Source organism: Notamacropus eugenii, chromosome 5 (genome assembly GCF_028372415.1).
Source record: "Notamacropus eugenii isolate mMacEug1 chromosome 5, mMacEug1.pri_v2, whole genome shotgun sequence".
Lineage (NCBI taxonomy): Eukaryota > Metazoa > Chordata > Mammalia > Diprotodontia > Macropodidae > Notamacropus > Notamacropus eugenii.
The window spans coordinates 270,670,858-270,687,511 of NC_092876.1; the positions used below are offsets into that span (position 1 = coordinate 270,670,858).

A 16,654-nucleotide genomic window follows, 5' to 3' on the forward strand; every position below is an offset into this window, starting at 1 on the left:
ACCATTTGTCTCATCTAAATTCCAAATTTATAGCCAAAATGTTAGGCAATTCATTATTTTAAAAAGAGAAAGAAAACATAATAAAAAGGAGATATGCCATTCCTACTGAAGTCATACCAAGAAGAATGCAATTATCCAAAGACAGAATTTCCCCCAACTGTTATGAGCCTGTATATATTGTAATTAACAGTAGTTCAGCTAGACAGTCCAGGCAAAGGATCCTTTCCCCTCCAATTTACCTAATTCAAAAACACCTCAAGTGACATGGCTCAGAATTTCCAAATTAAACTCACCCCTGGGGTGAAAGGCAAGCATGTGACATTTTAGTTCTGAAGGAAATCTTAGCAAAGGCAGTGGGTAAGTGAAAGCGAGAAAATCAGAGGCAAGGGAGGAGTTAAAATCTAAGTGGGTTTTTCAACCTCATCATTACCCCCTCTCAAAGAAAATAAGACCCAGATGGGCAAACTACACCACCATACTGCCATAATAGTTTAAGGAACTCATTAGAAACTACCGTTGTTTGCCTCATTATCTATGGTGAGCCTACATGGGGAGATAGGAAACCAATTTTCAATGGTCTTTCTGCCATATACTACTTAAGCATCTAAAGTTGTACAGTATCGTAGAGAAAAGAACAAGTTCCCCCCAAATGAAGATAGCGCTACATGCAATCAAGGAGAGCTACATTGCCACAGATTGGGGTCATACAGTTCCTTAAACCTCTCATTTTCAGAGGGAGTCCTCAAGTGATTATTCTCTGCCACACAAGCTGTTTCTGTTTGGGAAACCTGTTTGCATTTGGGAATAACAAAAAGCCCAAATTTTTACTTACTTCTGGCCACCATTCCACACTCTTCGACACCTATCCCAGAGAGAGGGTAGATGGGAATGAGGTCCACTGCTCCAAGGCAAGGGTGAATTCCTTCTTAAACCTCCATATCAATAACTTGGAAAGCCTCAACTCATGCAGCAAGAATGGGGTTGACTAAGAAATATAAAATTGAGAATGATACTAAAATTGCTCCTAAAAGCTTAATTACTACTTGTTTTTCTCCAAAGGTCTGTTTATGGGTTGTCTCCACCCTACATTAATTAAAAATAAAAGACCCAACAAACCCCCTCAGCTGTCAAGAAAGTTTACTTTTTTTAAACTAAATTTTTACTCCACAAAGGGGAAAATCATTCATTTTATCTGTCTAGACTCTAAACCACTTACTCCACTTATAATAATAGATTTCTTTACATTTTCTTTTGGTTAACTAAATTAAGTAAATTTGATTAAAATTAATGTTATTTTCAGGATGTTTTTTATGTGAAACATTTTAATAAATATAATGTAAGCATTAGTCAGATAAACAATTTTTAAACTTTCGCAGCTTGGTGGTGCAGTAGAGAGATAATACACTTGGGGTCGGGAAGATCTGAGTTCAGTTCACCTTCAGATATTTATTAGCTGTATGATCCACAGCTGGTCATTTAATCTCTGATTGCCTCAGTTTCTTTAACTGTAAACTGGGGATAATAATAGCATCTACCTCCCCAGCTTGCTGTGAGGCTCAGATGAGAAAATGTTTGCAAAACAGTCGGCATAATGCCTGGCACATGATAAGTTCTACATAAATGTTAGCTACTATTTTTATTAATTATTTCATAGGATCATACTTTTAGGTACTTGAGATTGCCATTCTGCTGTTGTCTCTGTATTCACCTACAGTCTAGTATGGTGCCACCTGAAGAGTAGAAGTAGAGAATTTATTCCTTTACCATAATAATCAATGGAATATATTATTTAGAGTTCTGAGCTATCTTATCAAGATAGCATTTCATTTTTAATAAAACTAAGTGTGTCTTTTTAAAAGGCAAATCTGCAATTTCTAAAACTAAGCTGGAGGGGGAAGAAACAGTGTTAGTGTGCATGTAATACATACGTTCATATGTGTATTTATGTGTTTACACATGCATACATACATATGTATGTGTGTGGATATATATGTAAATATGTTTTACCAAATAATAAAATGATAGGATTTTTATAACTTTTTTATTCCAAAATTTTTAATTGATTTGTAAATTATATTAACCCTTATACATAATCTCTATCAACAGTGCTTGGCACAATACCCCACACATAGTGAGCACTTAATAAATATTAGCTGATTGACAACATAAAGCAACTATTTTCTCCATTTTCAGACAGGGACAGTAAATCTTAAGCCACTAGCACAACAGAAGTTGACACTCCTGGTTCCTGACTCCACCCTGGGCACAGACTACTAACTGGGACTGCTCCTTCCAGGTCTATTGAAACAGATGAAACAATAAAAATAGGAATAATCATTTTTAAATGCTTATCTCCAGCATTGATTTGGAGGTGACTATTAGCCAACACCAGTCTGAGACAGTCTTCCACATGAGAAAACCATTCATCTTGGACTCCCAGAATAAATCATAAATAAAAGACAAACAATTCCAGAGGTGGCTGTATGGTCCTAGGCAAAAGTCACTCAACTTCCCAGTGCTCTGCCAATTCAGTAAAACTATAACTGCAAAGAAGGTACAGATCTGCTTTGGCAGAGGGAGCTTATGCATCCACTACTCGCCTATATGAATTAAATCATAAGTCCAGTCCTTATCCCTAACCTAGTGGTTTGGGGAAATTAGGAAATTAGGTTTTGTTTGTTTAGAATAGACTCCTAATTTAATGGAAAGAAATTGTGCTCCTTTGTAAAAACTTCATATAGAGCACTATAGAGTTAAAGAGGTAATCACTGAGGAAAGAACAGGCAGGCCTGGGTCTTCCATAGAAACACATCATATATACATTTAAAAAAAAAAGAACTCTTACCCAACTTCTCAACAGGTGCTGCTATTGTTACAACTGATCTGTTATCATCATAATCAGAAAATATATTGAGCACTGTAGCATCAGAATGCTCCTTTCCTTTAGGAAAAAAAAAACACAAAACACAGATTCTCAGAAACTATGTTAATGCTTTAAGAAAAAAACTCTACATGGCATACTTCTCTGACTCTAATTTTTCAAGGAATATATTTAAAGGAATCAACAAATAGAGAACTCTGGGATGAAAAACTTGAGGTGACAACCTTCTGAGAATGAAATAGGTAGGAAATGAGTAATATGAGCTTTTCCACTTGAGGAGCCAGATTGGGTACTGCACTTCATTCAGTGGGTCTAAGATCTGTTCCTGGACTCCCTATGGAGTTGGCTCAAGTTCTCTTAACTCAAAACAAGCCATAATCACTGGTTTTGATTCCCAGATCTCTGAGTTTTGATTCCCACCACTCCAATTTCTCCTTATCAATCTCCACCCTAATCCATATCTCTCAGTCTCTGTCACAATCTTCCCTTGTCCATATTTCCCTTTCTTCTGACACCCTAAACTCTACTGGTCTGAGTCAGACTCTGACATCTGGCAAATCTGAAACTTGCCAATTAGTGGTCTGTGTGATGTATGCACCTGTCCATTAGAGACAGGCCTGACACCATCAGTTCTTTTCAGAGACCACCAAATAGCCTTCAGATGTTAATGACTTCCAGTTTCCAGTGGCTAGTGACTCACTTGAATTTGTGACCTAGAGGAGAAAGTTGCCACATCCCTTTACCAAAACATTCAGCCACACAGTGGGTTGGCCTCAAAGTTATTTTGGAAGTTTACAAGCCTGAGCCCGCCTCTTTAAAAGTCTCTCTTAAGCCTACAAAAACAAATTCAAAGTGAAGAACAAAAGTTTTAGGTGGTAATTAAATCTTTAGTTCTTTCTATTATATACCTTGTCCCTATATCCTCCTGGCAGCCTAACAATTAATCTTTTCAGAGCTAGGGAAAAAGAGGTTACACCCAGGAACCACAGTGCCTAGGGCAGCATTGAACATTTAATTTTAATAATGTGAGAAGATAAACATATGCCACTCACTCATAGCCAGACAAACATGCATAGAGCACTGCTGGGGTGATCAGCTAAGAACCGACATTTACAACTTGGGTTACTTTACCTAAGACCTAAAATAATTGAAATTTTCTTATTTTTACTTAACTATAAATGTCATTTTCAAAAAGATCCTGTTCTTTAAGCTAACCTAAAAATGCATGCTATAGAAATGTCTGAAAAACAGTTGTTCCATTGTCTTATTTGATTCCATGTTTATTTATCAAAAACAGCTAAACGTATATGTATATATGTTAATATGTATGGAAGCAATTCACCCATTCCTCCCTTTGTAGTAGATTTTCTTTTAAGTACAGTCTATCTTTTATGGGAGAAAATTATTTTATTTTTCATCCTCAATTTTTTCTGAAAAGCTTTCATTCTCAGTTTCATGTTTCAATTGAATAAAATACTGAAAGAATAAAACACTCTTTCCTGCAATTTCTTAAGCATACATATAGGAAAAAAAAATTACTGCTGGCAGGATGAGCTGTCAGTATGAATCTCACCAGAAGTAAATTGTTTGGTATTTGTAATGGAGCATAATAGCTATAATTCCATTTGAGCTGTTGCCACTAATAAGCTGATAAAAACTCTGAGTCAAGACCTAGGCATCCATCAGTGTGTGGCTTCCACAAATTTCTTTGCATATTCACTTAATCACAGAGACAGGTAACTCAATCCCATTAAGTGTTGCTGCTTCTGACAATGATGAGCCAGAACTGGCTCTTAAAGCAAAGAGAATGAAAAAGCACAGCTGCAGACCAAGTCCAAAGGAGTTTTCTTATCAGCATTTAACAGGTGTTTTCATAGATAGCCCCATCTTCTGCCAGAATTCAAGACAGTAATTGAAATGCATTGATAGCTAAAAACAGCTTAAAAAATACTCCCTTCCCATTTAAATCAATACAGAAAACAAATGACCCCATTCAAAGACATTGTTTTGAGTATTGTCTGGTGATGATGGCATTAATGCTTGTCTATTATCGCCAAGGAGAGGCTGATCAACAGGAATGTTATTTTACTATAAATCATTTACATAAGACTTAAAGGGAATAGTGTTTTAAAATTGTAAACCCATGATTAAATATCCCTGCAATGCTGTGTCCTCATAAAAATATCTTAGTAATGTTTTGGGAGGGTTTTGGGGGGGGCTTGTTTTTTTTTTTAAGACTATCATTCTTCAACATAGTAAAGTTTTAAAGGTGAAAGACTGAAAGTCTTGTTTATAAGTCCTGCCAACGAACTGCTGAGTGATCTTAAATAAGTCATTTAATTGCAGGGGCCTGAGGCCTCGTATTTTTTCTTTAAATGAATTAAAAATAATACATCCTTCCCTCCAGAAATATTTCAAGAATAAGTTGGTTTATATTCTCCAACTCAGTGGGGTAACAAGTCCTATGCATACATACTTCTATTAATAAGCCATCAGGAGGGTAAAAAAATGTCATCAAAAGACACACTGGAATAACTAAGTCTCAAGAGTAAAGATTTCATTCTTCTGCAGTGCATCAACATGGTATACAGTATGGTTTTTTTTCAGAAATATGGAGAATTACAATGTCAAGGGTAAGTAGGCATTCTGAGAGGATAGTACACTTAAACATATGTGTAGCTGATTTGTCTCAGTCTCCTGGAGTCTTGCATAATAAATCAGCTAGGAAAATACCAGAAAAAGCAAAAAGAGTGAAAGAAAGAAAAAATTAGGCAAAATAAATAAATGCTCTGCACTTATTGTTTTCAGAGCAGAAAAAATATTACTAATAAAGTACAATATTAACCTACAATGATTTTTTTCTTACCATTTTCTTCAAAAAGAGCAGCTTTTGCTATTTTCTCAACTACGTTTTTTCTTCTGGCTTCAGAAATGTTTAGTAAACAGGCAGCCAAACGGAGCCCCAGTCTGCTAGAAGACATTGTAATTTCTTAAAAGAGAAAAATACAAATGATTATTCAATCCCTATGGATTTACTCACATTCTTTTTTTTTGCCTCCCTGCCTTCTTCACTCGTTTATTCTTTCATGTTTTTCTAGCGCAAGACAATATATTTTAAACCAAGACAGTATAAATTGTAATTATTGGACAATTTATTTCTAAGAGGTTGCTTCAACCTTGGATAAGGATAAAACTGTACAATTATGAAAATGGTAATAATATTGACAAATATCTAATATGTGAAATATCTAATATGGATCTGGTTGAATAAAAAAAAAAAATGTGTGTGACAGTGATAGAGTGCTTTCTTTAGTTATACACAACCCCTTCCTACTTCAGGTTCATCTATGGCAAGCCAAAAGGTATTCCTAGAAGATATGGTATGGACATTATACAGACAAATGATCATGCTTTTTTGTAATGACTTTTATATTAGATTTGGGTGTTTAAGCTAACAAGCCTAATACTGACTTAATGAGTTTTTTAATTTATATCTCTACACTATCTAAATCAGTCCATAAGTTCCCAGTAACTCCAGTACTTTGGGGATTAAGGTATTTGGATTCATATGACTATTGTTCCTTATGGCCACTCTGAGGGCTGATTTTTCTGGTTAAAAAGATGCAGTCTTTGAAGGCACCCTGATTTTTTCAGGACACCATAGTAACACAGTCATTTTTTTTTTCCATTCCATTAAGTGATACTTTAATGGTATGAAGAACTTAAGATATCTCACTCAAAAATTAATTCTCTTTTCAGTATTAGGCCATTATTTGGTCTTAGTCCCTCTTCAACTCTGTAGTGAGAAATTCATATGCTACAAATGAATAATTACCTATCCTCAGCCAAAACATAAACTACTTTAAATCAAACGTGTTGTAGGGGGGGGCACGGCAAGGATTTCACTGGACATATTTGCTATATTTTGTATACTACAGCTGTATGTTGACCTAATCAACTTAATCTGGAGCAGTTCTGGGACTTCTGCTTTAGGTTTGTAGGCAAATTTTCACATCCTGACAGTCATCTCCTAATTGAAAATTCATAAAAACCTAGTTATTAGATTTTATAGACATTAATAACATTGTTGTAATAAAGTCTCTCAGACCTCTCTAGTTACTATGTAAACAAAAAATTGCTTTACACAAGGGGTGTAGGCGTCTTCTGGTTTTCATTTGTTTTCAGTGTGTTTATGTAGCTTAATTGTCTCATCAGGCACTTTCCCAACATAATTATGCTTTTTAACAAATGGTGTTTATGGCAACCCCTAGCAGTGCACAAGAAAGGATTAGTTTCATCCTCTCATTCCACATTTGGATTCCCTGTGGACAGCTAACTCACAGAAAGATGGTGTGAGAAAATCCACCTCCCCAGCAAAGGCTTGGAGTTGGTGCTTATACCAGGCATAAGGGAGACCCAGGGAGAATTATACTTGAACATGAGTAACCTAGTCATATCTTTCCTTCCCTTTCATATTGCTGACACCAAATACTTTTGTGTCACCGGGCATAGTACTACAGTTGTGTACTTTGCAGTTCTGAGGTTCACCTGCTCGGTCCACACATGCCTTGGGCCACAATCAGCCATGTTTTAAATTGTTTTTGTCAGTCATGCTGAGAAATCATCTTTCTCCTTCCTTGAAGCTAGAATTGCAGTGCCATTAAGTGCTGAATATAGTAGACATCTTGAAAGGAGTCTCGCTGCATTTCTTAACTGAAGTCATTGAACTGCTTTGGTCCTCAGTTTGTCATTCTGGCAAATGAGCATGTTAAGCTAGAATATATTTTAAATCTCCTTTTAGAAGTCCCTTGGTATAGTGGATAAAGAGCTGGCCTTAAAATCAGGAAGACATGGGTTCAAGTTTCACCCCTAACACATATTGGCTGTGTGACTTTGGGCAAGGCTATAAACTGAAGAGAGGTGCTTGCCTGTATGGGTTTTAGAGGATGTTTTCTCACCAACAATATCAGAGCTCTAGTCCCTATGTAAGTCATAGGCTCCTAGAACTTGAGTTGAAAGAGACCTCAGAGTCCAGTTATTCCACCTTCATATTACAGAAGAGTAAACAGGTCCAGAGGAATTAAACAACTTGCAAAGTCACCTAGGTACTACATGACTGGAACTTACATCCCCTGCCTCCAAATCCAGTACGTTTCCACTACACAATACAGAGTCCTTCCTACCACTTACAGTGTAATCAGAGACAATTATAATCACCATGGGGTTGTTTTGGAGCAATCTGTATTCAAGACAACAAAAACCTTTACCTAACAGGAAGGAAAATTGCCCTTTCCCCTAGAATTAAGAAAGCCAGTTATGGTTTTGGGAGCTGATAATCACACTTAAGGTTTGACGTTCTTAGCTGCAAGTGACTTCTGGGAGTGTCGTCTTTGTCCCCAATGCAAGGCATTCACTTGTCCTTTCCCTCAGAGCTGAATTCTTCTAGTCCCTATAGCAGGGCCTGGAGCTGGCCTGATTGAAGACCTGGGGAGACACAACCTCCTGCTATGTCTGTGTCACCCCAGGGGCAGCAGCAGCCCCAGCATTAGCATGAGCCGCAGCAGCAGCAAGCTTCAGTTCTCTCTGCCAGGACCCAAGACAGTGCAGACAACTCGAAGGCATTCTGCTCCACCCTGACTCTCCATAGAGAGGCTCTACAGCTGCTCTTGAACCTTAGAATTTGTTATCAGGAGAGGCCTGGAGCAGAGGGGACAGTGGCAAACACATTGGATGTTGACACAGGCCAAAAGACAAGCCCACAATATTGCCAGACTAGGCCTCCCTGGGCCTTTCTCGATGTCCTGGAAATTGATTGACCTAAATTCTTTTTGCACATTCTTTGGCATTTTCACCCTGACCCATTGTGCTCCCTGGAAACTCCCAACCAATGGCTTCTTTTCTCCTAGAAGTAAAAAATTTGGTTTTTGTTCTCAGTTTTCTTTTGCCCTGCCTTTAGTCCATCCCAGTTCTGCATTTCTTTCTAGTTAACAATTGGCTTTTTTTTTTGTAAGGCTTCAGATCTCACCCATCTATTGTATGCCACCAGGGGGCTCATTTCTCAGCCCAGATTCCTAAGCCCTGAAAGGGGGAGGAGGGGAAGTACTCCCATTTAATGTCCCCCTGACTTCATTACCACAACTGGTGAGGATCTGTGTTTATAAAATTGCTTGGTATTACCTAGAATCAATAGGTCCCAGGAATGGGCCCAGACTTTGATTTTCAAAGCCCCATGTAGTCCCAGGAAGTTACAAAGAATAGAAACCAAGTACTGCTTTTTTCAGGCCACTGATTTCTGGTATTCATTTGTGCTCTGAAGCCATGGAATTTCTTTTTCATTTTGCAGCAAGGAGTGAATGACACCATCTTGATAAAGTTCCCTGCTTGAAGTGAAATAACCACCAAGCAGCAACTTTGAAAGGAAGAAATTAATTTTTAAATCTATTTTTAATTTCTAATTATAATTTTTAAAAAAACACAGATTTGGAGAAAGTAACATTTATGTGGACATTTGGTTTCTAGCCTAATGTGGCATAAAAATAAGTAACATAATGAGTGTTAAAAAAAATCAGGTTCATGATGCTTCTCACATCATCATCATTGTGCTTAGATGTCACAACAGTATTATGTGTGATTATGTCAGATTCAGCCTTCTCCATCTCTGAGTGTTGGCAGGTAGGAGGGCTGTTGGCAAGAGGAGGGGTGTTAACCTCAGGATCCTGGACTGATTCCAAGTCTGGTAATTACATTCTGCCAGCCAAAATTCATCCCATAATTTTAATTGGATAAATCCTTCCTGGCCTAAGCTACTGCTCTGCCTGTCAAACTGTTGCCACATTTCACCCCAGAGGTGTCTATGTTTCAGTGGTGAAGGAAGCAATTCCTTTGTGGCTTACATATCAGTTTAAATCTGCAAAATGCTTTGGGATCCCTTGGAATGAAAGAAACTATTTGTATATGTATGCTTTATACTGTATCTGCATACATAATGCAATATAGAGAGAGACATATTTCTAATGGATATGCATGTAGATGTTAACAGCAAAAAGCTAAACTCCAAATAACTGTGACACCAGCCAGAGTACTCTGTAAGCTACCACAGGTTACTGATGTTCTTTCCCTATGTACTATGCTGAATTCAGCTTTAATTTCCCACTTCTAGAGATCACCTCATTGTCTCAAGAGAAGTTCCCATGGTGAGACACTGGAATTTCATTGCTCTATATAATTTCTTTGATCAGAAGATAGAAAATGAAAAGAATAGCTCATTTTTCCATTCTCCCAATCTTCTTCCTTTCCTTTATTTCATAACCATAGCTCTAAGAAGAAATAAAGATAAGGACTGGGCATATATTTGGTCTTGCTTTAGCCTTCACCTCAACCAAACCTGCTTCTCCACCTCTCTTTTTACTGCCCCTCCCCCACAACTGCAGAGGTGGATAGTAAAGCATGATGCCCATCTCTTGACAGAAAATTGATGGACTCAAGAAGTAGAATGAGATTTACATTTTTGGACAAGGTCTATGTGAACATTTGTTGGGGAAGTCAGGTGGTACAGTAAATAGAGTGCCTGGCCTAAGTTTCCTGAGTTGAAATCTGGCCTCAGACACTTATTAGCTGTGTGACCCTGAGCAAGTCACTTAACCCTGTTTGCCTGAGCTTCCTCTGCAAAATGAGCTGGAAATGAAATGGAAAACTACTGTAGTATCTTTGCCAAGAAAACCCCAAATGGGGTCACTAAGAGTCAGACAAAACTGAAATGGCTAAACAACAAATGTACATTTGTTACAACAGTTTTGTTTTTCTTCTTTTTTTTCAGTGCACTTAACTGAGAGTATAAGTACTTGTTAATTAAAATTAAAAATAAAAGTTGGAAAAAAAGAAATACAATTCAAGGGAAAGCAAGACCTAAATTGTCCTTGTCAGAAAATACTGTTTTACTACTTGGACAACACTGATCAGATTTTGCTGGAGAAAGAAACAAGAGAGGAGGTGATAGCAAGTACAATTTTAGCAATAATGGTGAAAATATATGCCTGTTCTCTACTAGATTGAAGGACTATTGTCAACATTCCTATAAATTTAACCATGATGCATACATTATTACCAATGGCATAATTTCAGAAAATATTACATGCTATATTACACCTAAAATGTAGAGATGTATTAATTAAGTATGATGTTTTCCTTGTTTTCAGGATTTTCTTCAGAAGGATTTAATTTCTGAGGTAGATTTTCAATAGTACAGGAGTAGGTTATTTGTTTTATGAATTATTTCCTGGTTTTGTGTTCCTTGTGCTATGCACTTTTTTTGGCTTTATTTCTTTAACTATCTCACACATCCAAAGGAGAGTAGGTGGGAGCAGGAAAAAAGAAATAAAACTTAGACGTATCAATAACATTAGATATGATTGCCATTTTCTAAGGAATCATGAATTTCCCAAGAAAATAAACAAACTGCGTAGAAGTTTTTCTAGAATCTAAACTTTAGATTTTGTAGCTACTTAAAGCCTTTGTATAATGATCTTCACTAATCCAAATGAGAGAAAGTGAATGCAAAGAAGGTGATGACATAGGCCCCTGGGGCTCTACAGTTGGATGGTTGTTGTCCTTCCTTCTCAAAGAGGACCAAAATTACTTCACTATGTAAGAGTCAAGTCTCGATGTGTCCAATGATGACTGATCTGACCAATATAAGCTTGGAATGCTCTACCATAGGTCAGGCACAAATAGTCCATGTGAACATTTGGGATGGATATTTTAAATCTGAACATCCTGTGTTTCCTTTGAGCTGTTTCAATTCTGCTTTGCTCAGAAGCATAGCACCTTCTCTCATGTGGGCACTCCATGCTGAGTGGTCCTATGCCATTGTCTTCCATGTCACACAATCAATTCCAAAATTCTTAAGAGAGACCTTGAGAGTGTCCTTGTTTCACTTCTAATCACCATGTGAATGCTTGCCCTATGTGAGTTCTCCATAAAATAGTCTTTGGAAAAGCATATGTTTTGCATTCAAACAACATGGCCAGCCCATCCAAATTGCACTCCAACACCATTAACCAAAGGTGTTGGGATAACTCTCTCTCTTTTGTCCCCGGTCTTTCTCACTCAGTAATGACAAGATCTCAATCTGTCCTATAAGAGTTCCCCTTCCAAGTTACCAACTGGGAGGGTATCCTAAACTCTAAAAGAGATAGGTGTCCTTTCCACCATTACTGCAGACAATGGAGCACCTCGCTCTAAGAAAATTATACAAAAATCAACCATCCTTCAGAGTATAACACGTGTCTAATTTATTCCATAGAAGAGCCAGTCCTGATTAGAGCTACAAAAATAATCTATCCTAGATGTAAGTTCTGTTTGTTCAACAAAAGAATGTTTTTTTCTATTGTGCATGAAAAATAATGTATAGGTTTAGGTAATTACAATGAGAATTTTAATAGATGCCTTGAATCAGTTGTTTGTTTATATATTCTGCTACAAATAATTTTGTTTTATATATATATATATATATATATATATATATATATATATATATATATATATATATATATATATATATATATTTTAGGGCAACCCCTACTAAGGCTATACTTATTTTAACTTTATATCTTCTGTAGTCAAGGGAAAGTACATACAGAACCATCCTTGGAAAAAGACAAGTCAGGTTTATAAAGCAGTTTTCATAGACATCAAATACATTTTCTTGAATTATTTCAAAATTTACTCTGCCCAGAAGTTTTCTCTTTCAAGAAAATCAAATCATTTATTCATTTATACAGAGAGTCAATCTGAAGTATGATTGAAATTTGTTTTAAGTGGTGTTGGTTGGCATTTTAAGTCAATGTGGTATAGGATGTTTGAAAAATGTGGGCTAAAGTAAAAGTTAAATGTTTACTTCTTTGCTTTATGTAGTTATAGGAAGTCCACAATCTGTTTGGACTTTGTCATACAATTAAAACTTCTTTCTAAGATAATGGTTTTCAATACCGCCTTGTTTAGCTGTGTGTGCTAGCCTTTTCATATTAACGGGGAAAAAACACAAAGATTTGATGTCCATCCAGAGGGTATAAAAAGTAGCAAGAATGGGACAAAGTAGCCTGAACCCATGTACCTTAATCCTGACTTGAAAATGAGCTCTTCACAGTTCAGGTCTTGGTGAATAAAGACAAAACCAAAACCAAGTAGACGCATTGCAATGTAACAGAATTTTATGAAGCATCAGTTGTAGGAAAAACACTATGTAAAGTATTGTGAAAAATACAAGATTTAGGTATGACAAGATTCTTGCTCTCAAGAAGCTTACAGTCTGGTAAGGAATGTCAAGATATTAGGAGACGCCAAGTTTTCTGGAGCTAAGGCCCAGCAAGGAAGCTATCCCTGAGCTTGGCATAACAACAATTCCTTGTGCTCACCCTCTGGATGATCTCAGCCACAGCAAAATCACACAATTATTATACTGCTTTGACCAGCACTAGGGGTTCTCTGAGCTCAGATAAACACTGGACAAGCTTGGACAAACACCTATATTCCATACATGAAACCCTGCAAGGAATCAGACTTGTCTCAATGTTGCTGTTCACCTTCATTGTCAAAGTTACAGCTTACTTGTAGAGTCATTGGTATAAGTATTGAGATCTCCCACACTGCCTCAGGTCCCCCCTACTAGGGGTGGGGCCTTGGCACCTGTATTCTTGTTTGCAAGCCATTTCCCTCATTTTGAAATTAAACTTATGTTTGATTCCTGACTCCCCTGTCTCTAGCCTGTTTGACTCCAGATGCACACATAGTAGAGGCCTATTTGGTCCAGTTGACAGGGAATAAGCTAGCAGCTTGGATAGCAATAGTACAATTACCTAAGTACGTTAAAGAACTGAAAAACAAATTGCAGGTTTTAGGGAAAAGTCATTATTTACTAAGAATAGTAAATAAGACTTTGCAGAAAGACATGAGTTTGGCTTCTAAAAAGACTGAGAAAACTTAAACAGGTGAAAAAAAAGAAAAATATTCCTGTGGTTGGAGGGAATAGAGACATGAGCATGTGATCATGAGTTGGTGTAATACAATTTGGTTACTGCCACTTAACCCTGTTTGCCTCAGTTTCCTCATGTGTAAAATGAACTGGAGAAGGAAATGGCATGCCATTTCAGTATCTTTGCCAAGAAAACCCCAAATGGGGTCATGAAGAGTCAGATGTGACTGAAAACAACTGAACAATAACAACGATACTGTAAAGCGTGGGGAGAAGTACTATGAATTAACCCTGAAAAGTTGGGTGGCACCAGAATGTGGAGAGACTTAAATGTCTAGTAAAGCAGTGTGAACTTGACACAAAAGCTAACAGAAAGCCACTGAAGATTTTTGAGCAAAAGAGATTTCCAAATTTTTACATGGAGAAGATTGGTATGAAAGACAGAATAGAGAGGAGAGCATTATGGTAGAAAGAGACTACTGCAATACCCTGGATGTGAGTAATGAGGGCCTCTACCAGGGTGTGGGCAGTGGGAATGTTACCGAGGGAACATGAGTAAGAGTGAGTGACATGACTGAAGTCACTGAATTGAATGCTCTTCTCCTCTGCCAGTAAAGATTTTTCTCCTTGTAGTCTGCCTTCTTTATCAAGCTGCATGAATACAAGCATATTGTAAGTGATTTCTGGCTTAAGTGGTCATTTCTTATATTTCTTGTACATTGTTTATCACCCCCTTTGCCCTTTCTCACCGACACCACCAAAATGCTAAAACCACAAATAGAATATGTATGGACAATAGAAGATTTGCTAGAATGACTGTAGGAAGAGTGTGGAACCTAGGTCTGAAATGAACATGTAGTGAATGAAGAAGCAGAAGCTGGGTATCCAGGAGGGGGTCATCCTCTATACTTTGTATGAGATTCCCTTCAATCCCAGCCAGGACATCTTAAATGTGGTTTAAAAAAACAATCAACTTCACAAGTGCAAGATAGGAGAGGCATGGCTAGATAGTTTGTGTGGAAAAAAAATGTGGGGGTTTTAATGGATTAAAACTTCAATACAAGTCAATAACAGTATATGAATCGGGAAAAAAAAGAATTCAATCCTCGGCTGCATTAAGAAAGGAATATGTCAAGGCCTAGAGAGGTGAGAGACCTTTTGTACTCTACAACAGGCAAACTACATCTGAAGTATTTTGCTAAGTTCTAGGAAATGCATTTTAGAAGGGGATGTTTATCCTGTTGAAGGGAGATGTAGAGGGCCATAATAGCTGTATTTAAGTATTTGAAAGGCTATCACATGGAAAAGCGATTAGATGCGTTCTGTTAGATCCCAAAGAGATGAACTAAGAACAATGTACGAATTGTTGCCAAGAGGTGCCTTTAGACTTGATGTAAGGGGAAAAAAACAAAGCTCACTGCTAACACTATCCCAGAGTAGGATGGACCACATTCAGACCACAGATCGACAGCTGCAACGAACCTTAGAGGTTATGGAGTTCAGCCCCTTCATTTTTGTAGATGAGGAAATTGTAGGTTGTGATTTGCTCCAGGTCACACTGGAGTAACAGAGTCAGGATTCTTCCCATTGTAGCACACTGCCTCAGGTAAGCTGTCCCCTCAATGGAGTTCTTCAAGCAAAGACTGGATGCTCACTTGTCAGGTATGTTGTGTGAGGAATTCTTGTTTAGGTATAATTTAGGTTATAATGCTTCTGAGATCACTTCAAGCTACAGTTCTATGATGCTGTGACATGATACTATGCAAAGAGTCTGAAGTTAAACTCTTAACTTATCCAAGTTTTCCTCGACCTTATTTATGCTTTGTACAGTAATAACTCACACTGCAAAATTTAGAATAGCCAGAAATGCCTCCTGGAGTTTTTCTCCTGAGCTGTTATTGTTTTCAAGAGTATTTGTTCCAAGTACAAAATTAAAAATCAATTCTTAAAGTGGATTTTGAACTTTACTAAAAGGCAGGTCTGTAGGCAGGAATTTTGTAATAATGACATTCTAGAAAAAGTAATGAGTCAAGAGAGAAAGCTGTAGGATGGGGCAAAAACCTACGTTTGAATTCTGTGTTTGTGGCATACCTATGTGACTCTTGGCAGTTATTTCATCTTCTTGGGCATTAGTTTCTTCAACTTTCAAATGAAAAGGTTGACAAAAAAAAGATTTCTAACAGCACTGTTTATGGTAGCAAAAAAGAAATGGAAGTAAATGCCCATCAGTTGGGGAATAGGTGAACACAATGTGATATCTATGTGTAATGGAATATTACTGTCCCAAAGAAAACAACCATTATGAAGAAATCAGAGAATCTTGGGAAGATTTGTATGAACTGATACAAAGTAAGCAGAGCAAGGAGAATACTTTGTACAATGACTAAAATAATGTAAATCAAAAGATGATAAAAGGCCATTAGAACTCTAGTTAATGTAGTGATCCATTTTGATTTTAGGAGGTCTGACAGTGAAATATAATTCCATTCGGAGAGCACAGAGGTGGGAAAGTATGAGTTTAATATGAGGCATGTATTGTCAGATGTAATCAATATATTGGCTTGTTTTGTTTAACTATATTTCTTTGGGGAGGGGGGAGAATATGCTATTGGGGTGTCACTGAAAATTATAATGATATTCCCCAAAAGTATAATTTAAATATTTATAAAAATTAAATGACTAGATTAGCCCATAACAATTCAAGAACAAGCTGACATATACTGTGAAGGAGATGTCCTCCTCTTTTCACCAATACTTCTTGTCCAAACTGTCACTCACTTTTAAGCCAACCACTAACAATTTTA

The 16,654-nt window shown here is 37.1% G+C and overlaps 1 protein-coding gene across 1 annotated transcript in view; it reads right to left on the reverse strand.

Moving 5' to 3' along the window:
• Nucleotides 1-16,654, reverse strand: part of FTCDNL1 (formiminotransferase cyclodeaminase N-terminal like) — a 131,822-nt gene that overhangs the window by 47,296 nt on the left and 67,872 nt on the right. Inside the window, 3 exon segments of the mRNA XM_072612815.1 lie at nt 833-985; nt 2,846-2,941; nt 5,748-5,870. Of these exon segments, the coding sequence (XP_072468916.1) occupies nt 833-985; nt 2,846-2,941; nt 5,748-5,870 (372 nt within the window).